General features: G+C 40.1%; 1 protein-coding gene across 1 annotated transcript; it reads right to left on the bottom strand.

Moving 5' to 3' along the window:
- Window positions 1-748: 748 nt before the first annotated feature.
- DNAJC3 (DnaJ heat shock protein family (Hsp40) member C3) lies at window positions 749-27,543 on the bottom strand (the record flags this gene model as incomplete). Its single annotated transcript, XM_084234638.1, has 12 exons — window positions 749-906; window positions 2,847-2,995; window positions 3,814-3,946; window positions 8,395-8,515; window positions 8,598-8,703; window positions 9,889-10,008; window positions 10,416-10,597; window positions 12,555-12,707; window positions 13,312-13,386; window positions 14,830-14,954; window positions 16,012-16,122; window positions 27,462-27,543. 12 exons carry the CDS (start codon window positions 27,541-27,543, stop codon window positions 749-751), a joined length of 1,515 nt encoding a protein of 504 aa, XP_084090764.1.
- Window positions 27,544-27,788: the final 245 nt, after the last annotated feature.

Below are 27,788 nucleotides of genomic sequence, written 5' to 3'. Positions count from 1 at the left end.
TATTTCTTATTAAGCAAAAAGGCCCAGAGGCTTTTACAATTTGCTATCAGTGATTTTCAGTATCCTCTTGTAAGTAACAACAACAAAAAAACCAAAAACTGAAACTATATACTTAACATCAATCCAGAGTGTCAGCCTGTTTAGGCCAACAACCTTTGGTAGCAGATTTTCTAATAGGTGGGGTCTGCCTCTCCCTTCAGGGCTCATGCCCGTAGACAGTGGGATGCATGTGGTTAAAGTAGGCTCTGGAATTCATAGCTATTTTGCAGGTGACTGGAGTGACCAAAATCTTAGCAAAGTTGTCCTAAGGACACACAGTTCAAAATGTTAACATCATCTTTAAGAATACCGAAACCACCCGGCCTCACGAAGGTAACAGCTCCTTCTTACACACGCAGGCGCTAGCAGACACGTGTGGCTGAGAAGAGAAGAATTTCTACATGCGTCAGTGTAGAAAGACACAAGGTATGTGCGCACTTCCCCAGCTGAGCCTGCCTCTGACAGCTTCCTCTGGCATTCACAAGATGGACACAGGCTACTTTGTCAGAAATAGAACCATTCCTTGCCTCCCTGCCCTTGCAAACCCGTCAACCTCAAGTCTAAAATGGATTAAGAACAGATTTTTCCGATGAAAACAACTCTTTGGTCATGGACAAACTGAAAATTTCAACTTTTTTCATTAGGATCCTGGAACAAGGTTTCTTTGTTTTTAATCTTTAGAAAAATAAAGAAGAGCAGAAGAGTTGGTTTAATTGAAGTGGAATTTAAATCTAAAAGGTCCGCCTGAACTGAAGGGATTGAACCCTTGCCATGAGTTCCAGCTTCTGTGGAAAGGGTTGCCACCTCCTCCCTGTTGGCTCTCTGCATCCAGGGGATCTTCTCCATCATCAAACTTCTTTCTCATTTCTATAAAAGGAAACCAGCAAATTAAATACAGATATTGACTAAGGGGAGAGGGCAGACTATTTCCAATTATCAAAACAGTGGCACTGGACACTCAAATCGAGGCATCCCCATTCCCACCCAAATCAGGGTTTGGCCTTAGGTAAAACAGAACAGAGAAAACTGGTCACAGAGAATGGTTCAGAGCTGACAAATGAGCTGACAAACTGAATTCACTTTCCCTGAATCTTCTCTCTTCACAAGAGAAAAATATAAGTAATTCCAGAGTGAGGCCTCCACACACCACGCTCTTCCGAGCAAACCTACTCCATACGAAGCCAGCTAGGTAGGTGCCTCGACAACCCACCAAGTGTCTGCACAGCATGGCAGCGCCCCATTCCCTGCTGATCTTGAGTGAATTAAGGCTCCTCGGGCCAGAGGAGAGAGACCCTCTGCTGTTGTGCCTGTCACCCCTGAGAAAACGCCTGATGGGAGAGACCAATGCAGACAAGCAAGAAGAAGGAACGAGAGCAAGCGGATGGTCTCAGAGGGAAGAGAAAGGCTATTTCATTCTTAAAATAAGAACAGTGCTCAGAGGGTCTCCCCAGTGGCGCAGCGGTTGAGCACTGGGTTGCGAAGCTACTCGCAGCTTCTACAGTGCCGATTTGATCCCCGGCTGCTCCCAGGCCACCGGAGGAGGGTCCCACATGGCGCGCAGACCTCTCCTGCCGCCCGCTGCTCCCCTCAGCAGTGTATTTTGTCAGTCTGCCTGCTCTGCTCCCTGCTCTGGCTCTGGTGAATTCTCTCACCCTCCCACGCTTCTGACTGTACCCAGTGCTTGTATAAATATTTAAAAAAAAACAAAAAAAAAACAGTGCTCAGAAAATGGAACCGAGAAAAAAAGATTCTAATAATTCCGACGCACGCCTTTGTAACCATCAGTCCCAGTTCCCTTGGTGAGCTCCCTGTCACCCCCAGCTCCAGAGTCCCCCAACGCTGGGGAACCGATGCTGCTGCCCTCCCCTACACTGTGCCATCTAGGAGAGCAGAGCCAGTCCAGTACCTGATACTTGCTAAAGAACAAATAGGAGGTCTTATGTACTCAAGTACAGTTCTGTCCTCATCCCTGGATTTTAAGTTACTTGCAAACAAGGAATCATTTAACTTCAATTTCACAGCCTAGGTAGGTGTTCAAAAAAGATCAAGTGGTCATAAAACTTCACCTCTTACATTTGCTAAATCTGGCTAAGTCACAGCTTCTGTGCTCCCTGACACAGAAAGCCACAAGAAAAGCATAGGTATTAAAACAACATTAAATTCCCTCTGAAAATGTTAAAGCATTATTCAGTATTCCATGAATTCTCAGCTTATTTCCCAGACCCTTTTAACAGGTGATAAAAGGACATATATAGAAACCAGGAAACCTAATGACCACTGGTCTTCAAGGACACGCTTCCCGGCCACAACTGCGCACACACACCTGCTCAGGTTTGTGCTCTTCTCCCACTGCTGCACCTCAGCATGGCAGCCTGGCCGCCTAGTTAATCTAGTAAGTTTCATTTTAAAGAATCTGTCATTGATCTATGAAGCTGGAAGAAACCTAAGAGAGCCCCAGCACTGTTGTTTTCATATCACACATGAAAAAAAATCTGAGGCTCAAAAAGTTCTAGTAACATTCAAGTATTGATAGAAGATTGACTCTCTCTGGTTCCACATTTGATGGGCTTTCCATTGCACCCCACACATGAGGACCCTAGAGCCTGACAGAGCACAGGGCTGGGTGTAAAGGTAACTCTGAAACTGCAAGGTCGGGACCAGCCGCCAGGTAAACCTCAGAGCCTGCCCACCACCCCTTCATTCTTCCGCTCCCACAAGTACCTCTAAGACAAGCAAAGAAGTAGACCAACAGTCGCTGGTCACTGGGCCACTTCAAAAGAACAGGAAACATGGAAGGCGAACAATACCTGGATCAGAGAGGACTTCTTTAGCAGCTGCTATGTCAATAAACTTTTTCTCAGCTTTTTTCTTTTCTTCTTCATTCTGAAAGTTATCTGGGTGCCACTGCAGTGCTAATTTTCGATATGCTTTAATGATTTCTTGCTTTTTGGCATTTCTGAAGGAGTGATTAATTAACAAACATTGGTTATTGTAAGCATCCAACACACCGCTGTAAAAAACTACAAGAGCCAATTGAGATCCTCATGGCAAGTAAGTGACCAGTTTTCCTACTAGCGCCACTGGTGTCACGCCCAGGAGCATGTGACACACAGTTCTGGGTGGTGAGTGAAACTGCTCAGGCGTCCTAGACACTTGTGCACGCAACAGCTCACCGGGGGAACAGTGCGCCTGCTCTGTACACCTTTCCCCTAAAAATCACGCAGATCCATTTTTAAATTTCCTGAATTTCCAAGCTACCAAAATTCAGTTCTTGGTATTAAAAAGAGAGTCCCTTTGAACCCCCTTTCTATTTTGCTTCTGGATTAGCTGAATAGGAACATGTTTCAGACTTTCGATTAAAAGACCATTTCCCTGTTGAGGGAAGGAGATCTTACATAAAGGACATACTGAGTAAATCATACGACCCAGTGTTGGCAAGTGAATTTTATTAAAGTGTTTTATGTTCGGGCCTAGAGAAGTTTTCTTTCACCCCTCCCCCCCTCCCCCCGCTCCTACCCAAAGAAAACTCACTCCTACCTCTTTACCCTTTTTAGGCTTAGGACCTATTCATGCTACATGTCACAGCTCTGTCCCCTACTAATTCTCCACAGTCACATTCTTGGTCTCTATAAAGGACATTAATTTGTAACATTCAAAATTGCTTTAAACTCTTAACAATGCTTAACATAATGATCTGACTGAACGTATACATAAGAGAAATGAATCAAAAAAATTTAAGAGTTCATTAAAAATAATGCAGATTTTTAAAGTCACCTTTTTACTCCCAAGATTTTATAGTAATCTCGTTTCTGGGACTGTTTCAATAGTCTTTGTGCCTTTTCTAGACCTTCCCGAATCTGCTGATCATTTTCATTGTGTTCCTGAGCGGTTTCATAATCCTGTATAGCTGTCAAAATATATTTAAAACAGTGCTGTTAAAGGGAATTATAATTGTTGATTTTCACTTATCCTGCAAAACTGACAAAAAGCCATCATCCCCAGGCCTTCCATTCTTTGCCACTACTAGAAGCCAAAGACGTTGACAACACCTTAATAATTTTGTTCACAAACTTAGACAATGCATAATTAAGGTTCGATGTCGGTAGTTATATTACTGCCATGCAATAAAACTCACTACTCTTTGTTAACTTGCCAACTCGCCACATTGTCCTCCCCATGCCTTTGAGCTATTTTAATGTCAGCATTTCATACAAAGCAGTCTTACCATCACTGAGACGGAAATGGCTGTTACAGAAGAGACAGACAGTGGTAGAGAAAACCTGCTTGGTCAGCTACAGAGCAACAGTTTAGAACAATCAGAAGCTTAGAAAGGGGGCAGAAAAACTCAACAACCAGAATGACTAAGTCACCCTCCAGGTTTCAACACAAACTACAACAAACCTGATTAAAGCGTCACTCAAAGCAGAAAAACACAGTTGTGTAAGTCTGATGACAATCCACATTACATTTTTTCTTTATTTCTGGTTATTGTAAATATTTAGAAAGTACAATTCATCTGGTTATCTATAATAATATCATGTGAAAAGCAGGCCTGAGATTATTATTCTAGAAAGGTCTGCTGGCAAGGTTGCCCCTAGCTGGCGTCTAGGAAATTGGCTTTCTAGAGTATTCCCAACATTGCTTGATGAAAATGGCTCACTATGAAAAAAATGTGGTCTACCCTGAATTTCTTCCCTTCTAGGAGTCTAGAATTTGATATGGGCTTGGCAAAAGGTGCCTTTCTGACCAGCCCCCCCAAAATACCCTGGGCACTGGGTCTCAGATCCCAAACTTATAAAGACAGTAAAACAAGACAAAATAGAAAATAACAAGTATTGATAAGGATGTGAAGAAACTGGAACCCTTGTGCGCTAGAGGTAGAAATGGAAAATGGTGCTGTCACTATGGAAAACAGCTCGGTGATTCCTAAAAAAAACTAAAAATAGAATTGCCATCTAATCCAGCAATTTCAAATTTCACTTTTAGGTATTTATCCAGAACTGAAAGGAAGGTTTTGAGGAGGAAGACTCCTAGTAAGTACCCTGATACCTTTCCTGGTGAGTCTATCATAAACCTAGAATTAATATCTCCATGTATCATTTATTCACTAATGTAAACCCATTTTTTCTTTATTCATTATATGCCTACCATCATTTTAAATTGCATTGACTTTTCTGTATGAATAGTATTATATGGGATAATTAGCCTCTAGATCTGAGTGTGGCTAGTGCATTTAATTCATTTGACATAGCTGTTATTTGTGATTTCAAAAAGGTAAAATCAGCAATTAGAATATAGAAAAATCTTAATTTTAACTCAAGATTTCAACATATAATTATTTAGCTTAGTTAATAAGATTATTACTCACTTACATATTAAACCTCTGATTCAAATCCAAAGTAACATTTATCAGTTTCAACTACACAGGCTTTCTCCTTATATTCCTCGTGCCCAAATCTAGAGACCCAGACACCTATTCTCTCTCCATGAGGTGATTTAATTTCCATACCTATGACTCAAACAACAACTTAACTCCTGTAAAACCGTAATTCTGAACAATTCCCCAAAATATGATCTGTATCGTACCCCCCCACAAGAAAACAAAGAAAAAACTATTTTAAAGAAATGTTAAGGGAAAAAAATAATTTTGAAAACAGATCAATTAGTATTAAGCATCATTTTCAAGAATTAAGTTGTCAAGTTTCCCTAAAAATTGACTTTAACATTCAACGTATAAAGCAATCTTTTCAATTATATTTAGCACCCTACAAGATTAATCTTTTTTTTAACAACTAAGCTTTTTATATTTTTCTGCAGCATCTCTAAATTTCACAGGTAAGGGTTTACGCGCACATGACAGAAGTACTTTGCTGCAGAGTCCCAAACTGGAATGTGAAATCCTCGTGCACAGCCATTCACTAAGCAGACATTGTTGCTCAAAAGTGCAAACAAGAAGCATGCTAAAGACATCTTCCAATATAGATTGCCTGTTTTACTGAAGCATTCTTATGAATATTAAAACCTATTATTTTGATTGCAAACATTTAAAACTTCAATTACAACTATAAAAATGTCCCACAATCAGTAGTAACCAAAATTATCATTCGCAGGAAACCACTTAGAAGTAAAATTCTTTTCAGATTGGGGAAAGGAGGAAAAAAAAAACCCTTTCTTCCTTGAAAAAGAGTACCTTAAGCCTCTTGAGTTTAAGTGCAGTGACCACCTTTTTTTTTTTTTTTTACTTTTTTTCTTTTATTTTTTATTGAGTCCTATCTCTTAATTATTTTCTTTAAAAGAAATGTTTCAAAAGGCAGATCATACTAGAAAAAAATGGTTTGTTCTTTTGAAATTATAACCCATTTAATAACTCCATTAGATTTTAAATATAATGAAAATTTCAGCAAAGTCTAAATGTTGCAGAAATAAATTTTAGCCTTTTACACAGGCAGGGAAGTACAAGCGGTACTTCAGGAATTTGTTCTATTTGGCTTTTACCTAATGAAGTAAAACTGGAAGGGAAGCATTGTCACTTGGAAAATGGTAAAACTTTGGTATGTACAAAACGTTAACAGTACTTTTCTAAAATGTGTATACAAAAAAACCTCTCAGTATCTGGTATGTATGTATATTGTCACCTTGTAATATTGTATGATTCAATTGTTTCACATCTACAGAAATTGTTTCTGGAAATATAGGGAGAAAAGGTCTCAACAGATTCCTATTGATGGAACTGTTGAGAGAAAAAAAAAAAAAAAAAAAAAACTTTCCTACAAAGGACTGAACAGACCTGGAAATACACCTGACATTTACTAAGGTTTCTTTGACATAATACTGGTAATTTTTTTATGCATTCTGTCCTGAATCCACAAAGGTTTTGTTTTGTTTTGTTTTGTTTTGAGTAACCAGGATCTGCAGCAAGGTTGCAATTTTTTTCCAGCAAAGCTAACTTGTCACATTTTCTCTCCCCTTGATACCAACCCGGCATACAAATAGTGGTAGTAAGTTTTGGCTACTTATCTTAGAGTCTGTTTTTGCATAACTTCCATAGGGATTTGGTCTGTTTTAACAAAAAAAATTGGACGTGAGTTTGATTGTGTGGCTTTGTGTGGAGTTCTTCCAAAAAAGCTGAAAAGGAGCTGAACCAAGAAGAGGAGAACCTGTTTGCCTTGTTTGTAGGGTTCCAGAGACCTCCAAAGAAGGTGAGGAAGCTTGCCTCCATTGGCAGGACTGGACAACCCCGGCCAATGAAAATGCCCTGGTACCCTCGAGAAGAGGAAAGCCCAGGTGGAGTCTGATGAGACCAACTTTATTACTCATGCATGAGGTCTCAGGCCTGGATAGCTCCATAAGATCTGTGCACTGGTGACCACCTTCTTCACGTAGGTTTTACCATTGCTTGCATATCATTCTTACTGTGTTTAAAATTTTGTCCACAATTTCTACTTACAATGATTGCTTTTGCATGATATTGGAACTTAATACATATTATTTTAATAGGTGCACACTCTTTAAATACTCAGCATTCAAATGAAAAGAGTACCACAAACCAAGTTCACTAGAAAAATGCTGTTTTCAATATAAAATGCTTGACCTGACTTGAAATCTTTGCAATAAGGTTCTTTAAAAAAAAAAAAAATCTCATTTAAATGTTTATAGCATACTGTCAAATGAAAAAAAAAAATCACAAAGCAATACATATGAAAAGCTTCTGTTTTTCAAAAAATGTGTATCACCATGTATGTCTGCATTATCATCCCAAAACAAGCCACTGCCTTTATTCAAGGTCCTTATAACACTGAGCAGGAAACTGTTAGTTCAACATGAGCAAAGGCAGGTAAGCGGCCTTCCTAATGCTACTGGACAATTCATGGGACACAGAAGATTATTTATATTTAGGCATACATGACATACATATGTATATTATGGATTGTATATACTATGAATATGCACTGATTATGTTTATATACATATATTGATAAAACAGACATGTTTATATGTGTATGTATAGACAAAAGTTTGAAAACTAATAAGCCAAAATGAATAGTGATTACCTCTGGGTGATAGAGAGGCTATAATTTAAAGTTTCTAGTTTGTCATATATTTTCCCTAATTTGTCTCCAAGAAAGAAAGCTAACATTTTTAATTTTTATATTCCACTTAACTGGTTTCAAGAGCGGAACTCTGTCCTCACATGGTATAACTTTCAAGCTCCACTAACAAAGAAAATTTTCACGTTCTCTGCCATTATTCTAAAACTGTCAATATTTAAAGGTACTCTTTGTTCTAGACGAAACGTGTACTAATTTCATATACATCAATTTTAAGAAACTGCACATCAGTCCATAAAAGATTTACCTTCATCATACATTTCTTCTATTAAATAGGCCTCTGCTCGATCTTTCAGAGCATTCACATTGTCAGGTTCCAGCTGTAAAACTTCAGAACATACTCGGATAGCTTCAACAGGCCTCTCGTCCTACAAGTAAATGCAAGAAAAGGATTTATGGTTGTTATTTCATGTTAAGTTTTTACATTTCTGGGATCAAATCAACTGTTACCTTAGAAAAGCAGTGGCAAATCCTTTCTTTTGAACGGACTGTATATTCAGAAACACTTGGTTCTGTTTTCATGACAGATTCATATTTGCTGGTTGCATCTGTGTATCTATTAAATGAGCAAATCATGATGAGTAACAATGAAATTCTATTTCCAGAACTAGAGAAAGGGACCTCTACTCTTCACTGTGTATTGATCAATGCAAGTAAATGAGTAGTGCCTTCAAACACTGCTTTTACCTTTTTAATCTACAGTAGCATAGAAGGCAGTCTTCGCAGCCGTTAGGCGATAAAACCCATGACCGTAGAAAATGTGTATGGACAAATCAAATCAAGGCATGCTTGTGAGTACCAATCAAACCAAATAATGAATTTTTTTATAGAAAAATTCTCATGATTTTGAAACTGAGTAAAATACCTTAATGTCAGATAGAACATTTTCAGCAAAACAGAAATCAAGTTCTTTATCTTGGTCACTAAACAGTTTCATGTATAAGAAGTCACTATACAGTTTCATATAATAAGAAGTACATTTACATGCTGTTTTCTCTAATGTTTCAGTATTCACAACCAAGCACAATGTTCTTTGCCGAAGGAAACTGCTCACATTTCCAACTTCACCAACTTTGCAAGAACACTAAAAGCTATTTTAGCATTTTCTTAAACTAGCCACTCTCTTCAGTAATGGCAAACTAAAAGATAAATATTTATATGCCACCATGGGAAGTTATTCTCAAAATGCTGCCATCCTCATATTTAAATGCTGGTTACTAAAACACGTTTTAATGTAACATTTAAAACAGAAGCTGTCAATGTCAAAGTGTTAGCTGGGCTGTTACTCTATAGTTTTCCAAGAGGGTACAATAGCTGTAATAAAACTACACAGAGTGAAACCAAGCGGGAAACTGCTTCCTCCACCTGGCAGTAACAGGGTGCTGCCCACCCCTGCTTTGCTGGAACAATGTCAGAAAAATGCCAGCCAAGAGAGGAGGTTTAGATTAAAGAAACGGAGTTTTACAACATAAAATGAAAATGCATGTTTTAATTAAAACCATTCACCATATCAAGAAACAGGAAGATCTCAAAGTGAATGAGAAAGACAATAAATTCCAACAGCAAAAAGACAGAGCTGTAAGATTTATTTCGAAAATAGTTTTAAAAGTCATGAAAAAACCAGCAATGAAAACATGCTTTTAAAGCAAAGAAATGAAACAGAAGCAAAGAAATAGAAGATATAAAAGAATAACCAAATAGAAATGAAAAATTCAAAAATGCTAATGTGTACTTTTCTTACCTGCCATCTCTGATGAGCTCTTCAGCTGACTCAATCAGCTTATTAAGTTTCTTCACTTGTTTATAATGTGCAAAACACCTTTTGTGATCCTGATCAAGTTTAAGACATTCACGAACCTCACTGCTCATGTATTTAGAAAGAAGAAAAACGCCAAGTCAAAATAATCACTGAATGGCTTTTCATACTAAATACAGAAATGGCAATAAAGGTAATTTTTGTTCGTAACAAGCATACTGACATCATAATTTACCATACACTTTTACATACAGCATTACACCATGCACACATTTAATTCAAATTAAAATGACAAATAGTGTTTACTTCTGCAAACAGGCCTCCTTTTTATTTTAATAAGCAAATTTCATAAACTATGCAGAAGTAGAATTTAGGAATAATACAAATATATAGGTGGATATAGAATATAAAAACAGCCTTAACCATAAATTTTACTAATTTATAAAGAGAATGGGATTATCTTACTGTGAACGATAAAAAGATGGTGAGATGTATCTATCACTAGAACTGACCTGAGGGACAGCTCATGGTCTCCTAGTTGATAGTACAGTGTGCTGATTTTATAAAAAGCCTCAGTATTATCATTCTTCAATTTGGATGCAGCTTTTAAGTCACTTATTGCTTTCCGAGGTTCCCCTTCCTTTATAAAACATTCAGCTCGAAGTTCCCGTAGTTCTGCATCCCAAACACAAACCTTGAAGAACAAAAGAACTGGACTTCAGGAAACAGGAAATTATGCATTTTCATGCTTAGCGCCCATGTAATTTATCTCTATATATATATGAAACACCAACTGATGTGATAAATTCTATATTGTAAATAGTACTTTGAAATCCGATACAGTTTAGATGTGACAAAATAATTTCTCCAAGGATATCTGAAATAAATTGCAGTGGGAGAAGGGATTGCTATATTAACAAGGCCTTTTTCCTAGCCCCTTTAATTATGAACTCTAAAACTCTGAACATAAGAAAACAAGGATTTATTATTATTTATTATTAGTTTTCAGTAAAGTACATTTGATTTCGAAGAGAATATTCTAGTCATATTTGTTAATCAACAATTCTGTAGTCTCAAAAAAAAAATCTAGGGCCTCCCCAGTGGCGCAGCAGTTGAGCGCTGGGTTGTGAAGCTGCCTGCAGCCTCTGCAGCGCCGGTTCAATCCCCGGCCACCGGGTGAGGGTCCCACATGGCACGCAAACCTCTCCTGCCGCCCGCTGTTCCCCTCAGCAGTGTACTTCGGTCCTTCTACCTGCTCTGCTCCCCGCTCTGGCTCTGGTGAATTCTCTCACCCTCCCGCGCTTCTGACTGTACCCAATGCTTGTATAAATAAATAAATAAATCTTTAAAAAAAAAAAAGATTTATTTAAAAAAAAAATCTAAGTTCTAAATCCACAAATTCTATAACTAAATGTAAAATGTCACTTTTTTCTGATGTGAAATCATATCACAAATAGTAAGAGGTTGCGATTTCTATTTTAACAAAAATAGTACCACTTTTTTATAGTCTTCAAAATTAAAATGCAAAAGTTAACCAGTAAGGCTTGTGGAAGTATCTTTACCTGTTTCTTAGAGCTGATCTGTAAGTTACATAAACTGTTCACATATATCAACATATCAAAATCAACACTGTGCTATGTAAATTAAGTATCATGGACAGTAAGCCAGATCAAAACAGACCTACTACTAGAAGCTGAAAATTATAACTTTATATTTCCTCATTAAAGCATTAGCAAATAGTAATTTAGTAAAAACATGAATTCTGTAATTTTCTTTATAAAATTATAAAAGTAGTGCCCAGTTGACATTTATCATAAGTTTATTGCCAAGATTAAATGAAACTAAGTATCAGAATGCTCTGAAATGATAATAAATTTGAACTGTGATTGCTTCCATTTTATTAGAGAAGACTTCCTTCCAAAACCATTTGTTATTAAGTCCTTCAGACACAGAAAACTCTGGATTTAGGTTTCCCTGTCCAGAGACCTCTGGACCTTAACAATTCTTCACTTGTCTTTTTCCCTAGAAGCACCTCACTCTATACATTCCTCCTCCTTCCAAAACATTATTTTTCCTTTTTCTTCAGCCAAACTTCTATCTTTTGCCCCATTATCTAACCTCTAGAGTTTTGTTCCCACCAAGATGTAAAAAAATCAAACAAAAATAGCAAAGTAAGCAATGAATAAAAATACATGACCCGGGGACTCCCCTGGTGGCGCAGTGGTTGAGCGCTGGGCTGCAAAGCTGCGTGCAGCCTCAGCAGCACCAGTTCGATCCCTGGCTGCTGGGAGAGGGTCCCACATGGCGCGCAGACCTCGGCTCTGGTGAATTCTCTCACCCTCCCATGCTTCTGACTGTACTCAGTGCTTGTATGAATAAATAAATAAATCTTTAAAAAATAAATTAAAAATTAAAAAAAAAACCCATGACCCGCCCCTTCTACAGCATATTCAGTACATTTACTGAAAATCCTTTTTCAAACTTTGTTCTACAGAAACATCACCTTCCACTTAGGAACTGAATGTCCACACACCAATCTGATTTTATCCTACCCAGGTTTTTTGTGGTATAGAACATGTCAAAGTGTATAAACATGCCTTAGAATAGAAAGTAGTGCTAAGTTTGTCCATTACAGTATCTAAAAAACTTACCTCTAAAATCTTATCAAGGAAGGTTATAGCAGCAATGTAGTCAGCGTTTTCAAAAGCATCAAATGCCTGTGAACGCAAACGCTGCATTTCATCAGATTTGGTAAGTTGGATCTGGGCTTCCTTTTCTTCATTTTCACTTGGATTAGATTTGAGCTATAAAAATAATAATTTAAATTAAACAGAGTTTTAACCTCTTATGTCTGATACTCAATATACACAATTTTCTACCATTCCAGATACTCAAGTTCACGAGAGGGAAAAGGGTGAGGAGACACAGGCAAGTCTGGCTGGTCAAGAAAGGCACCTTTATTTCCACCAAGAGAGCAGAGGAACTACAGTCAAAAGACCTGGGGTTCCCCAAAGCTTACCAGGAAGCAAATATATCTGGGAACATGAAAGTGGAGGACAAGGTAAGGAAAGCACTGCTCTTACTTTTATCTGATTCAAAGAAAACCAGAATATTTGAATCACAGCACACAACATATACAACAGCTTCATTAGCAGACTGCTTCCACCCTTGTCTTCCTCCAAACCATTTTCCAGAGCAATCTGAATTTAAAGGAACCAAAATCTAGTTGTAGTATTTTTCCCCCCATTATGTGGTTTGTTTTTTGATACTATTCATAGAGTCTTTCACAGAGCAAAACTTTCAATTTTGATGACATCTAACTTACTTTCTTTTTTCTTCTATTGATGATGCTTTTGGTGTCATGTCTAACATCTTTATAAGGACAAAAATAAATTGAACTTAACTTACCACTTTTTTAAAATCATCTTCTGCTTCATCAAGTTTTCCTTGTTTGAGCAACAGGTGACCTCTCTGTAATCTCGCCTAGAAGAAGGGAAAAAAAGATGTTTGAGTACCATAATACATCTCTAACTTTTCTAAACAAATAAAACTAAATTGACTAATGAAATATTAATAAAGTATTCTTTCACTATCCATTTCACTTGGCACTGTGATAAAATTCTAGAACCAGTGAATTTGTAAGTTTGTTTTTTTTTAAAGGATTGATTTATTTATTTATACAAGTACTGGGTACAGTCAGAAGCGCTGGAAGGTGAGAATTCGCCAGAGCAGGGAGCAGTACAGACAGACTGATGAAATATACTGCTGAGGGGAGCAGCTGGTGGCAGGAGAGGTCTGCGTGCCATGTGGGACCCTCACCCGGTGGCCGGGGATCGAACTGGTGCTGCAGAGGCTGCGGGCAGCTTTGCAACCCAGCGCTCAACTGCTGCACCACCGGGGAGGCCCTGTAAGTTTTTTTTTTAAAGATTTTATTTATTTATGCATATAAGAACTGGGATGGGATATAAGCCAGAGGTGGTGGGGGTGTGTGTATGAGAGGATTCAATCAGAAACAGAGTGGAGAACAAAACAAGTGGGCCTACTGAAATACACCGTGATAGGAGAGGTCTGCTGCACCATGTGGGTCAGCTACCTGGCTGGGGATCTAACTCATGCCATAGTTGGCTGGTGCTAATTTAAAAGCGCTGAGACTTTAACCCCTGTGCCACCAGGGAGCCCCCAAATGTGTGTAAGTTTTGTTAAAGCATGCCTCCTTAAAGACTTTTTGCTGCATAACCATGTAAATATACTAAATAGACTAAAAACCACTCAATTACACATTTTTAAAAAGGGTAGCCTGATAGTATGTGAAATATAAATCAAATTAATTTTTACTACAGCAAAGGTAGTTTCAGTTGAGACTTTACCAAAGTTCTGAAAATAGCTTTGTAAATATATACTCCACTGTAATCAGAATAACAATGTCCTATTAATGTAGGCCATTACAGTCACCTGCCAACTCATCCACTTCTGAAGCTTGTGTAGTGGCTCCCAGGGAGAACGCTATTCAACACTATATCCTCACCACAAACCACTGAGCCATCCCCTCTTATTTATTCTTCCTGCTATAGCCTTAATTAAAACTGTCATCAGTACCTGTCAGCCCCTTAATAAAGTCACGTTTTAGCCTCACATCTCGCCCTACACTCCAGCCTCCTCACAGACTTGTCTTTCCAAAGCACAAAGCTAACATTACTGCCATACTTCAAAAATCACTGAGTGTTTCCACTGCTCCTCTTTTACAGATATCTTTGGTTCCAGGGACTCTGAAATTCTCCTGTTTCCTAGTCCACTCTATTATAGTAGCTTTCTACATCTTCTCACTAATGATGCGTGGCATAGTAGGCCAGGCCTCACCTTTAGAAACAAATTAGTTCTTCAAGATTCCCTTCAATTCTCTTTTAAAGAAAGTTTACATGCACTTACTGCAGTAAAATCCATCTTCAATTCAATCACTTTCGTTAAATCAGGAAGTGCTGCTTTTGATTTGCCCATAGCTAAAAAGACAGTAGCTCTCCGATAATAAGCAATATAGTTTTCAGGGTCACCATCTGAAAATTAAAATAACAAATATTAGCTCTCAAGGTTATCGAAAAACAAAAATATTTATTATCTCATCTTTTAGAATAAAAGTTTGCCAGCCTTTGTTCTAGAACATTAACCGTATTCAACTCATAACTTTCTTAAGTATGCAATTCAGTCTTTGCTAAATTTTCTTAAGTGAGAATATGGATTTAGGAAGTAGATTATGAACTTATGCAAAAGATTTTAGAAAATTACAGATTTCCAGTTAAACTGATATATTTAATGTGCATCTCTGCTCCTTAGAAAAATCCAACTAAAAAAGCAGTGAAGAAATAAAGGTATAGACCATAGTACAAAGGAAGAAAATACAGAGTTAGACTAGAGAATTAAGTGGGATTTGCACAGAGCAAATGGATGAGTTAGGCTTCTGAGCTAATACCACTCTGCTCAGCACCTACAAGGTGGAAGGAGTGAAATAATATATATATTATATATAACTATAAATATAAAATCTTGACCTACATATAGGTCAAGATCATTTTTAAGATAATATATGTTGCAGGGACACATAAGAAAACCCCTAAAGTCCTCACTCTAGAACCTATTCATTATGGTCTTCTCCTTTCTCATAGTCCTAACAGATTAAAAACTGCAAAGACAGTCACTGCACAAACAGACCAAGAAATAGCAGCAGGAGTTGGACTAACACTGAAGAGGCAATGACTGCAGGGCCTCCCACAAGGCCTCAAAGTAAGTGACCACTGTGCCGAGGATCCCAAGTCATTGAGTATGAAATTTGTTTTAAAAAGACAGAAAACTATGTAACATTGAGAAAATTTTTTCTGCCAAAATTAACTTGAACTATTCCTGACACTTAAGTCTCAATTACCTGGAAAGTTCTCTTAGGTTAGATACATATACATTCAAGTGTTATACTTCTATTAATCTATTTCACCCAGAATCCTGTATTTTTTAAAGTTTTGTTTAACCAATTATTGTTCATCTTAAATGTTGTACAGAAAAAAAAGCTGCTAATTAGAATTCACTAACATGACCTGAGTGGTTTGGTTCCAAGATACAAACCTACAGCAGCATGAAACTGGGATAAAGCATCAGCAAGCTGTCCAGCTGCAAGTAATTTCTTGCCCAACTCAAGATGTTTCTCAACATCTGCATTTACTCCACATTCAGCACCTAGAAACAAATGGAGAAAAAAGAGGTGAGCTTTCTATGAACCAAGATTTAATTCTAAAGAATAAAATGTTAAAAATAGTCATCTCCCGCAGTCATCTATTCAGATGGGAAAAGTAACAAAAGCTGAAAAGTGACCTAGAGAAGGGATAAGTAAAACTAATAAAGAATCTTCTACAAGATGGTGACTTGATTGTGGCATATTAGAAACGGGGCCTCTCTGGTGGTGCAGCGGTGGAGCGCTAGGCTGCAAGGCTGCCTGCAGCCTCTGCAGCACCAGCTCGATCCCTGGCCGCCCAGCGAGGAGGGTCCCACATGGCGCGCAGACCTCACCTGCCGCGCCCGCTGCTCCCCTCAGCAGTGTACTTCATCAGTCTGCCTGTTCTGCTCCCCACTCTGGCTCTGGTGAATTCTCTCACCCTCCCGTGCTTCTGACTGTACCCAGTGCTTGTATAAATACATCTTTAAAAAAAAAAAAAAAAAAAAGAGTAGAAACAGAGGGAAGAGACTGCTTAGAGATATAAAGAAAAGTAGGAGACCATACATGCACATGACTTCAGCCGCTGTCTGGACAAGGAGGTCAAATGAAGAGAGAGCAGGGGCCTGCCAGAATGAGCAGTTGAGTGACTGCCTGTCATCTGAGTCATCAAAAGCAAATGCATTCCTTATTTCAACTAATATTGCAAAACTCTGAATGAATTTCACTTTATCTTGCTGTTTAACAAAGTTTTGTCAATTTTCAGTATTCCTAATCTTCATTTTCTGTGCAGTGCTACCTTGTCTGCCTGTTGGACCCACCATACAAGGAAGGAAGGGAAAAAGAAAAGGAGGGTAGGAGGAAACCTTAATGTTGCCTTAGGGTTCCAGTAGCACCCTGTTTGTTTTGGGCAACATTGTGAAAACATCTAGACTACTTCGGAACGTATGGGTAACATTTGGGGAAATAAGTTTGAGGGGTTCAATGGACAGGAAAAGCACTCTCACTTTTCTCACTCAAAATGAAGATAGAGACTCCTGTCCTGTGAAAATCCACGATGCAATACCTGTTTAGAAATGGGATGTATTCAGATAGTGAGGATTACCTGTAGTCGCAGCCAATTCCATCCCATACCTAAAAATATAACCTGTTTTTTCTAATGAAGATTGTGGAATGTGTTTCATTTAACAAGTTCCTGAATATACTCTAAGTGTAAAAAAAACTCTGGCAAAAACTCTGGCCATAACAGAGGTGAGTAAATAGAGCAGTCTCTTCCATAAAAGCAAATGAGCTAAACGCTCTTCATGTCTGAGCACTCCCTAGCCAGCAGCTTCCCATCACTGACTCTGGATAGACAGTCTGTCTTCTAATATGATATTGGAATCTTTGCCACATACTAAAATATTTACAGAATGTATAACATGAAGAATGCAATTGATCTCAAAATAATCTTGGAGGGGTAGCGGAAAGCATAAATGAGGCAAAATTGGCTATATGTAATAATTGTTGAAGATGGGGGATAAGATATAATGGTTCGTGATACTACTCTATTTTGGTATATTTTTAAGATTTTCCAAAATCAAAATTTTTTAAAATTTAAATTCCTTCCATGAAGAGAAAGAATAATTGCATGCTACATTTAAAAAAGTGTTTTGAAGAAAGTGGACCTCGGGACAAAATCAAGACAGCCAACTGAGCATATGAGGCCACCTCCCAATATGTTCAAATTCTAGAAATGACGTCTTCAGATATAAATGTATAACCTTGCTGGGAAAAAAAAGTTTAAAGAATAACCATCAAATATACAAATTTTAGAATTTAGACTGGTGGCCAAAAGCACACACTGACACCCTCCCAGAGGAGGTATGCCAGGGAGGTGACTTCAGTTCTTTGAATGCTCCAAATGCCTATACCAAGCACAGAAAGGAGCCCTGGAACTTCGCAGCCTCCAGGCAGGCAGTTGGCCTTCTCCACCGGCAGCACTGAAAGGCTGGCCCTGAACATTTCTGAAATACAAAGATGATCATAAAATCAATCCTTAAGAAACTAACACCAAATAGACCCTAAAGGAACATAATTAGTGGAGCAAACAGAAAAAAACCTAAACATGAATGCCACTGCTGTTCTCACAGACTCAAAGGATGCACTATCCATAAAAACAGACCAAGTATGGACGCACAGACTGCGCCAGCAGTGGGGTGCAGTGGAGGAAAAAACACCAAGATCAGTCCTGGAGCACCCTAAGGCTAACCGTTTAAGGCAGGTTATTTTGCCTAAAGAATGGAGGTCTAGTACTTGATGTAAGACAAACGCATCAAATAAGCCCTTAAGAAAATTAACTTAGGTTAAAAAACTTGAATAACAAAGGAAGGGAGGCAAGACAAGAAGCCTCCAGCAAGTCAAAAAATGACCAGGGAAGGAGTACAAGCCAAATGCAAAGATCCTGGGTAGGATGTGAAGGAGGCTCCAGTTTTTTGAGAAGGTGTAGGCAAGATATGGATAGATGATGCTGGGCCTTGAGCTAGGTGAGAAATTTAGATTTTATTCTAAGTGAAGAGGGACGTCATTAGGATGGGTTTTAGTAGGAAACTATCTGATTCACATTTTTAAAAATAGCTGCAGTATGGGAAACGACTGGAGCAAGTAAGACTGGAAAGCAGTGTGGTATGAACAAGGGAGTGTGCTGCATCACAGTACACACGGTCTCGTCTCACTGATGCTTTAAAAAGAAGACACAATATGTATTTCTGTGCTGTTTAGCTTTTCCCAGTAAGAATTAATTCATGTTTATTACTTACAGAAAAAATGTAACAAAGTAGACTGAGGAATATGTTTCTTAAAGATGCTGCTTATTAAAAAAAAAATCACTTGCAATTGAAAACTCTTGTTTTAAAAAATATTTGCATGCACCATAGACACTATAGCCAATAGGTCAGGAAAGAAAAACAACTTGCCTTAAAAGTTTTTGTTAAACTGGGCCTCCCCGGTGGCTCAGCGGCCAACCTGAGGAGGGTCCCACATGGAGCGCAGACCTCTCCTGCCGCCCGCTGCTCCCCTCAGCAGTGTTTCATCAGTCTGCCTGCTCTGCTCCCCGCTCTGGCTCTGGTGAATTCTCTCACCCTCCAGAGCTTCTGACTGTACCCAGTGCTTGTATAAATAAATAAAAATAAATCTTAAAAAAAACAGTCTTTAAAAAAAAAGGTTTTGTTAAATTATAACTAACTCAAAGGTATAGCAGCATTCTAGTCAATGCTGCAGATAATACAGGCAATACAGATTCTGAAATTTAAAACTGCCCACATCTTTTATAGATACTGAAATTATGACATGTATATTTCAAAATAATCCACTATATAGATTAAATGAGTCATGAGTTGAAAATTATTAAAGCTGGGAGATGAGAGCATGGGTTTTATTAAACTATTGATATTCTCCATTTTTGTAAATATGTGAAATTTTCCATAATAAAGTTTCATTTTAAATATCAAGGAATTAGTGGTGAGGAAATTAAAAGTTAAAGATAGTACATTTTGAGTTTTTTAAGTATTTATAAACTGTATACCTGTAAACATAATTCCTAGTGTGAAATATAATATATATTCTATATCGTTCATGGTAAATTATACCAGAGATTGAACTAGGGATCAAGTAAGATTGGCCAAAGTGCTGTATGTGGGCTATAAAGTGATCTCGCCTGTTACTGTAGGAACAATTAAATACTGGGACAAATTGATGAGTATTTATGTGGCCTCAAAATATGGGGAGTTGGGGGAGGGGAGATCTTCAAAATAGCATGAAGACTTCAAATATTTTCCAATATTCTCTCAAAGGGAAAATCTGATCAATGGAGGGAATACAGAATTCCATATTGCTTGAGAAGGGAAGAAATTTGGGTGACAAGTAAACCATTAGTCAAAATGCTTTCCTTACCTAACAGCCATGAAAATGTTTAACAGGAAAGATGTAACACAAAAGGAATTAAGAACCTACTATGAGATAATTAATTTCAGTGTCTATATTTCACTTTAACTTTCCCAACAACCCTAGAAAGTAAACATCTTTCACACGTTTATAATTGAAGTAACTGAAGCTTAAAGAAGTTACCTACCCCCATCCTGTCTGAAGATTCATATTGTCAAATCAATATTAAATTCTAAAGCACCCAGCTCTCTGCTTTCTTCTCAGTACAGAGCAGGCAAGATCCTTCCTCTTCAACCCCCAATATAAACCAGGCTGTTTTCCTCAGTTAATGAATTCTCTTCACATGCTCAACCCATCCATCATTTGATGTAGTATTTTAGCCACAGTGTTTCCAGTCTCCCAAGTTTAACCTGAAAGTCTAGTGGGGGCTAAGGATGCTTTTGCAAAACTCTTTGAACTGCTGGGCCAGTCATTCAGAGTCTCCTCCTCACAGCTCTGAGTGGACTGTGTCCCCTGCAAAAGAACCAGAACTACCACCCGGGCTCCTGGAGCTCTCTCCCTCCTATTTCTACCTGTCTTACTACTTCCACCCAGAGTGTCACTTTGAAGAACTTCGCCAAACATTTTCATTACACTCATCTCATGAGGAAAAGAAACATGCTGAGAGAGTTATGAAGTAGCAAAACCAAGAGCTGCAATCGTCCTTCAGGATATCAAGAAACCAGATAGACCATGGGAAGTGCCAGCCGAAAGCAATGTGTGAAAGCATGAGTCGGTGCTGCACGGAGTCGTCATTGACAAAAATGAGCCTAGTTTCCTGAATGTACAAGTGAAATCCATCAAAGTATGGGCCCCGAACTTGGCAAGGCAGAATATCTCTTTGCCAAGCAAACCTTGAGCGTCAATGACTAGATGTAAGCCTTACTGGCTTCCCATAAGTCGCAGGGGAGACTTCCCTGGTCACCAAGGCAGGGCATCCATGTTCCTTACCTCCTCTACAGGTCATATCAAAATCTCAGTCTTTTTATTTTTTCATTTGTAGTTTTTCTGCAAACAGAGCTAATTTGGTAGCCCTGCTACACTCCCAAAAAAGTTATGTTGTACTCTCACTCCAAATATTTAGTTGGTCGTGCAGAATTTCTCCCCAGAAGGAGGTGTGCCTCCTAACTGGAGCCTTCCCTCCAAACTCAGACCCTATGCTACTGCCAGAGCAATCCTCCCAAAAAACACTCCTAATAACAAATGCAGCATTCTTTTCACGCTGCTGGCTTTACTAACCCATCTGGTTCTGTATGGATTACTCAGACCCAGAGGGGTGAGGGATTTTCTTCTTTTCCAAGAAAACTGATAGTCCCTGTTTTCCTTTTATACTAGTGCATGATAATTCATCAGAATAACAATCTAAGATACAAAATATCAATTATCAAATCAAACGGATACTACCAATGATTTATAATGACACTACTATGTGTGTGGAGGGGGACAAATTATTTGTAAACTCTGGATGATTTTGCAGTATCTCAACTTTATTATGAGCCACATATCCTTTTTTTTCCTTTGCCATGTGGTCTATGAACATTATTTTTGAGAGATAAAGCAACCAAGTATCATGCCATTTCCAAATTAAAGAGTAGTTTTCTCCTTAGACGAGCATCAACCATAGATCAGCAAAATATGCAGGAAGGGCAGAAGAAAAGACAGAATAGCTAAGTCTTCCACTGAAGTTCATATTAGAAACGGTTATATTTTGGAGAGCAAAAATAATCTAAGAAACTTAAAATTGAGGCCTTTCAGCCAGAACTACCTCCCATCTTCCAGTAAATCTCCAAAAAGTCACCAACTCTAAGGGAAGGAGCAAAGGCATCTGCTATGTCCTCTAGGCCTTTCAGAAATGGAGTTGTTCCTTTGGCACATACATGCAAATCTCCAAGAACAGAGATATTGCAGACATTAAGGCAATAGAAAATGTTCAAAAAGGAACGCCCCACAAATGTTCCCATGGCAAAACTGGAAGAGTCTGTGATGCTACCCAGCAAACAGTTGGCACTGTTGTAAACAAACAAGGGCAAGATTCTTGCCAAGAGAATGAATGATCCTCTTGAACACATGAAGCACTCTAAGAGCAGAGATAACATCCTGAAATGTGTGAAGAAATTGATCAGAAAGTCAAGGAAGACAAAGACAAAGGCACTTGGGTTCAGGTGAAGCACCAAACTGCTCCCTCTGGAGCAGCACACTTTGTGAGAAGTCATGGAAAGAAGCTTGAGCTGCTGGAAACCATTCCCTGTGAGTTCATTACATGGTGGGTGTGAAAAATATCTCTGGATTATTTATAAACCAAAAAAAAAGAAAAAAAGAAACTTAAAACTGAGGGGTTAAACATAAGATGTGATAAGAATCACAATCAACACTGATACAAGAGTGAAAAAGGCAAAAAATGGTACAGCTATTAAGGTCAAGGTAAGGCCAGGTGACAGACCTAGTAGCAAACCCACTGGTGGCATTCAGGTTGAAGTGTTTAGAGGAAATCCCTGAGATCATTCTAGAAAGGAACACAAGCAAAAAAACAAAATGAAACAAAACCACATTGTCTGAAAAGATCCAACCAAGATGGGGCTGAAAGAATTCTCATGGTAGAAACAGAAAACAGTGGAATGTGCACAGAAAGACAGGGCAGAAGTTCATTATCTTAGCAATTCCACAGTTGAGCAAGGACTAACGACAAAACAGCTTCCACAAAAACACACTGAACCGAGAAACTTAGGCCTTGTAAACATCTCTTGCTCATCAACCTGACTTAAGCTGTGGTTTCATCTATAGAGCCAAACTGAAAGGAAGAAAAGGCTGCAATCGCTTCAGAACATCTGACCAATGTGGGCACCAAAATCTTCTGAGGAGAACTAAGAAAATAAAATCTGCTGTAACCAAGTCTGCCTGATTTCACTGCACAGTACCTGTTTTACCTTAAACACAAAAATGCGGAAAATAATTTTAGTAAAGCCCATGCAAAAAACCAGCTCAAAGAGTTAACTTATCCATTTTAAAAATATTTATTGCACATCTACTTCATGTCAACATGTTTTTCGGTAACAAGAATGCTTTTGTTAAGACATTGTAGAAGGAACAGACAGACAAGACAAATGAGTTAGTTCACTAAGTTTTATGAAATTTCACTAATTCATTAAGTTTTATGAAGAAAATGCAAGTAAGTAAAGGGAGCGTACTGAGGGTAGAAGAGAGTACTTTTTATGTGATGTGTCAGGGCAGGTAACTCTCAAACAATTCTCATTTGAAGATCTCAGAAGAATTTTCCAGACTCTGGGAACAGGAAAAACAAAGATCCTTAGTCAGACATGAACTTGGCATCTGGAAGTAAAAGAAGCTGACGTAGTTAGAGCTTAGTGATGGAGGGGAAGATTAAGATGAAAAAGGTGTTAAGTAAGTAGGTGTCAGATATGAAAGAATTTGCAGTACAGAGGAGTAGTAAGTTGAGAAGATAAAGAAATGGAGACTACCACCAACTCTTAAAGGTCTGCTGTCAAGAGAAGCAAGGATGCAGTTCAGTAGCTCAAGGGTCACCTGATATGAGAGCACAGTTTAAGGTGGAAACACTACAGCTTGCTGGAGTTGATGCAATGGCCCAGCACAGGGAGGAAGCGTGGCACCTGAGAGAAACAGCAAGTGCAGAAGAAGTATTTTCAGAAGGTGAAAGGAAATGGTATCCAGGGCCCAAGTTTACAGACTAGATTTTACCAGGAACAGAGATGCAGCACCCATTTTAATATAAGGTGAAAGACATGCTCTAAAAGGGAGGTAAAGTGAGAGAAAAAGGGGATCGGAGATTTAGAAAAAAATACAAAATACTGATTTTCAAAAACAAACACTAGGGAACTGTGGGAATGCCTAGCGCATGTCGTGTACACTGGGAATTGAGATTACAAACAAAATGAGGACAGTGAGCAAGGTTACCTCCCTTTTTCATTTATGTTCCGGTCTGAAGTGCCACCAAAAAAGCTGGATTTAATCAGTGTTGAATTTTGCCAAATGAGGTAAAATGAAAGAAAACAGGGCCAAGGAAATGAAGAGTGTTTGCCATGGAATGACTACAAAGTAGACCACCAGTGTTAACGGGAAAAGAAGGAAAGAGGACACCGGCGCTTCCCAACTACAGATCGCACACCCCCAAGCGGTCTGCAAAGGCAAAGCAAGAGCCCTGTGCTCTATGCCGTGTACCCTGCACCGAGGAACACAGCGGTTTACGTCTCTGCTGGCTGAGTCTTCTCTATATTCTAGAACTCCAAATGACACAAACTCATCAGATGACTTTTCTTTTTTTAAATGCAGTTTTCCAAAGATCTGAAAAGAAAATCTTTGGTTGAAATGTTGACAACTCCAGCTGTCCCACAACACCAAGACTAGTGCACTTTCCAGGCAACTCACTCAGCAAATACTAACCATTCAAATGAACTGAAACGTTGATGCTACTGCTAACTGCAGCCTATTTTATTAAAAGATTTAAAATAATTCTTGAAGCATCTGACCATCCAGTAGAATTTTTTTATATAAATTACTAAAAGTCATTCATCTTTACTACGTTATTCTTTCCATATTTAAATAACATCAAGAAAATCCTGGAGAAGACAAAACATACACCTTAATATAGGTTAGAGTCATATAAAAATTACCACCATCTTTTAATACTTGTGTATTTTTAACTATTCTTTTCCGTATGGTCAAAATATATGGTTTAGTCAGTCAACTTAGTGAAATAAAGAAAAATTGAGTCCAGATTGCATGTTAAGGAAGCAACAGAGATAAAAGAAGATTAGGTTTCCATGCTGTGTTCTTAAGTCACCAAATAGAACAAGCCATTAGCAAAGAATTAAAACAGCTTCCTTATCTGTAATATGAGAACACTAAAGTAGATACTATTCAAGCTTTCTTTCTACTCCAAAAATTCTATTCCTAATCTAGTTCTTTGGACTCCCCTCTTTCAAAGGACTTTTTGAAAGGGGATATTTTCAATCCATGAGCCTATTACATAGTTTCTTTCTCTGGATTATATTAACCTTTTTTTTTTTTTTAAACAGACTTAAGAAAAAAAAAAAAAAAACCAAAGATTAGTATTTTTAAATCAGAAAAAACTAGGCCAACTAAGCTAATTATTGTGGCCCTCTCCATCAGTAGTTAGCCATGTGCTTCACTTGACATACACTCTTCTAACTCCCATTCCCTTTCTCTCTCTCCCGGGCCTCAGGTTTAGCAGTGGAATCCTGCAGAGGTGAAATTCTTCTAGGACAAACTGGAGGCCAGGTAACCTGGACACTGAATTTTCTTGCGGAAAACAGGAGACAATAGTTTGCTAATTAAGTCAGAGGTTATTTCTTACTTTTATATCCCCATCAACAAATTTAGTGTCTGGGATAGAGCAAACATCTAACTTCACTCCTTTATATAATTTATTATGTAAAAATCCTTTTCAGAAATGCAAAAGTTCCCAACCCAAATCTACTGAATGAGAAACTCTGAGAGTAGAGCACAACACTGTTTCAAAAGGCCCTCCCTCCATGTGAGAGTCTGGTGCATAAGAAGTTTGAACTGTGGGTGGAAAAGCAGCAAAAAATTCTAATTTTTCTCAGCTGTCACCACTCACAAATGTTTGATGCTCTCAACCACTTCTGTCTCCGGCCTGCACATAAGATGAACTTTAGAGTCCAATAACTTGAGTTCAACTCATGGCTCTTAGCATTAACAGTCATGTGACCTTATCCAAATTAACTCAAACTCTTGAAGCTTCAGTTCCCACTTTTGTAAAGTAGGGATACTATCACATACCTCCATAAATAAGATACAGCTTACAGAACAATGCCTGGCACACAGAAGACCTTGAATAAATTTAAGACCTTTTCCTACCATCTATACTGAGCTGCTGCTACTTTACACAGACACTCCTGAGAAGTGTCACCGTGGTCTCCTATACAGAAAGCTGTTTAATGGGATTTTTCTTATGGAAAATACCACAGCAGGGGAAAAACTGTTAAGTCCCATAGAATCACATACAGAGGGCCTTCCTGGTGGCACAGGGGTTAGTCTCAGCACTGTCAAGCTATCACCAGCCATTGTGGCCTAAGTTCTATCCCCAGCTGGCCAGGGAGTTACCCACAGGGCCTGGCAGACCTCTCCTGTCTAGCCTGCTGCTCCCATCAGCAGTGGATTTAAGTGGATCCGCCTGTTCTATTCCCCGCTCTGTCTCTGGTGAATCCTCTCACACAGACACCCCAACCTCTGGCCTGCACCACAGCTCTTGTCTGCATAAAGAAAATAAACCTTAAAAAGAATTCACATACAGAACAGCAGTTCTACAAAAGTGATCCACAAGTTAATAGAAAAAGTAACTCATACAAAAGAGTGCACTTTTGTAGCTTAAAAAAAATCGACATTATAAGGAACTTTCCCTTAAGTGGTCAAAACCATTAACGGTAACTTGACAGTAGCGCTACACTGGGGAGGTGAGGGACGAGCTCTGCGGGCATCAGAAAATGCAGAACAGGAATACGTAACCCGTATTGACTTAGTCCGGGGATTCACACTGCAATTCCCTAGATTTTCTGGGGCAACCTCCCTGTCAATTCTTTGTTCCAATGTTGTCAGTCCACGTGTTCTGATTTTTTTTGATTCAAAAGAATATGGTCACCAGGGGAAGCTCCCCACAAACCTTCCCCAAGAAACCTGCCAGCAATGAGACCTAAAAACCGGGGGCTACGGCCCTCTTAAAGTTGACACTTTCAAGGGGGTTTACTGGACACGGCTCCCGACTCGGGCTCCTCACGCCTCTGCGTCTGGCAATAAATCTGCAGTAGTTTACTGTGACCTCCGGGGCCGCCGGCCCGGGCGGGACAGGCCCGCGGCGAGGCTCCTCCACGCGCGGTCCGGGTCGCACCGCGCTCGGCTCCCGCCCGCGCTCGTCCCGGGGACGCGGGGCGAGCGGCCCGATGGGGCGACACGGCCGGGGGGTGCGAGGCCGCCGCGCCGCCCGCCGGAGCCCGGATTCCAGCCCCGGCGCCGCACGGCCCCGACCGAACTTCCCCCGGGGGGTGCGGGGAGCGGGGGGACTCGCCCCAGCCCCGCCGGCCCCGCCCCGCGCCCCGCCGCCCTCCCGCCCCCGACTCGCCGGGGAAGCAGCTCCCCGCGCGCCGCCGCCCCCGGCCCGCGCCCCGCGAGGGTCTCCGCGGCCCGGGCGCGGCCCCCGCCCCTCCCGGCCCGGCCCGGCCCGGCCCGCTCCCGGCCCGACCCGGAACCCGGCGCGGCCGCCGCCCAGGGGCGGGCTCGGGCCCCGGCCAGGCCGCGGGGTTCCGGGCTCCCGCCGCCCCGCCCGGCCGGCCGCCCCGGACGCGCGCCCGGCGCCCGAGGGAGCCGCGGTCCGGCCGCGCCGCGGGCAGCTCACCTTCGTACTGCAGGTCCACCAGGACCAGCAGGAAGGGGAACACCGAGCCCAGCCGGCGGGTCACGGCGCCGGGGGCCACCATGTCCGAGCGCGGGGCGCCGGGGACGAGAAGGTGCGGCCGCAGCCCCGCCGCGCTCAGGCCGCCTGCGCCGCCGGCCGTCGGCTCCGCTCGGGCCTGCGCCGCGGCTGGGCCCGGGGGCGGGGCCCGCGCACGCCCCGCCCCCGCCCGCCGCCGCCCAATCCCGCCGCGCCGGGCCGCTCGCCGCCGGGCTCGCCGGGGTCGTGGTCCGCGCTGATAGGCCGCGCCGGCCGCCGCCCCGCCCCGGC

This window comes from Talpa europaea (assembly GCF_964194135.1).
Source record: "Talpa europaea genome assembly, chromosome: 6".
In the NCBI taxonomy this organism is placed as follows: domain Eukaryota; kingdom Metazoa; phylum Chordata; class Mammalia; order Eulipotyphla; family Talpidae; genus Talpa; species Talpa europaea.
This window is presented reverse-complemented; position numbering and strand designations above follow the sequence as displayed.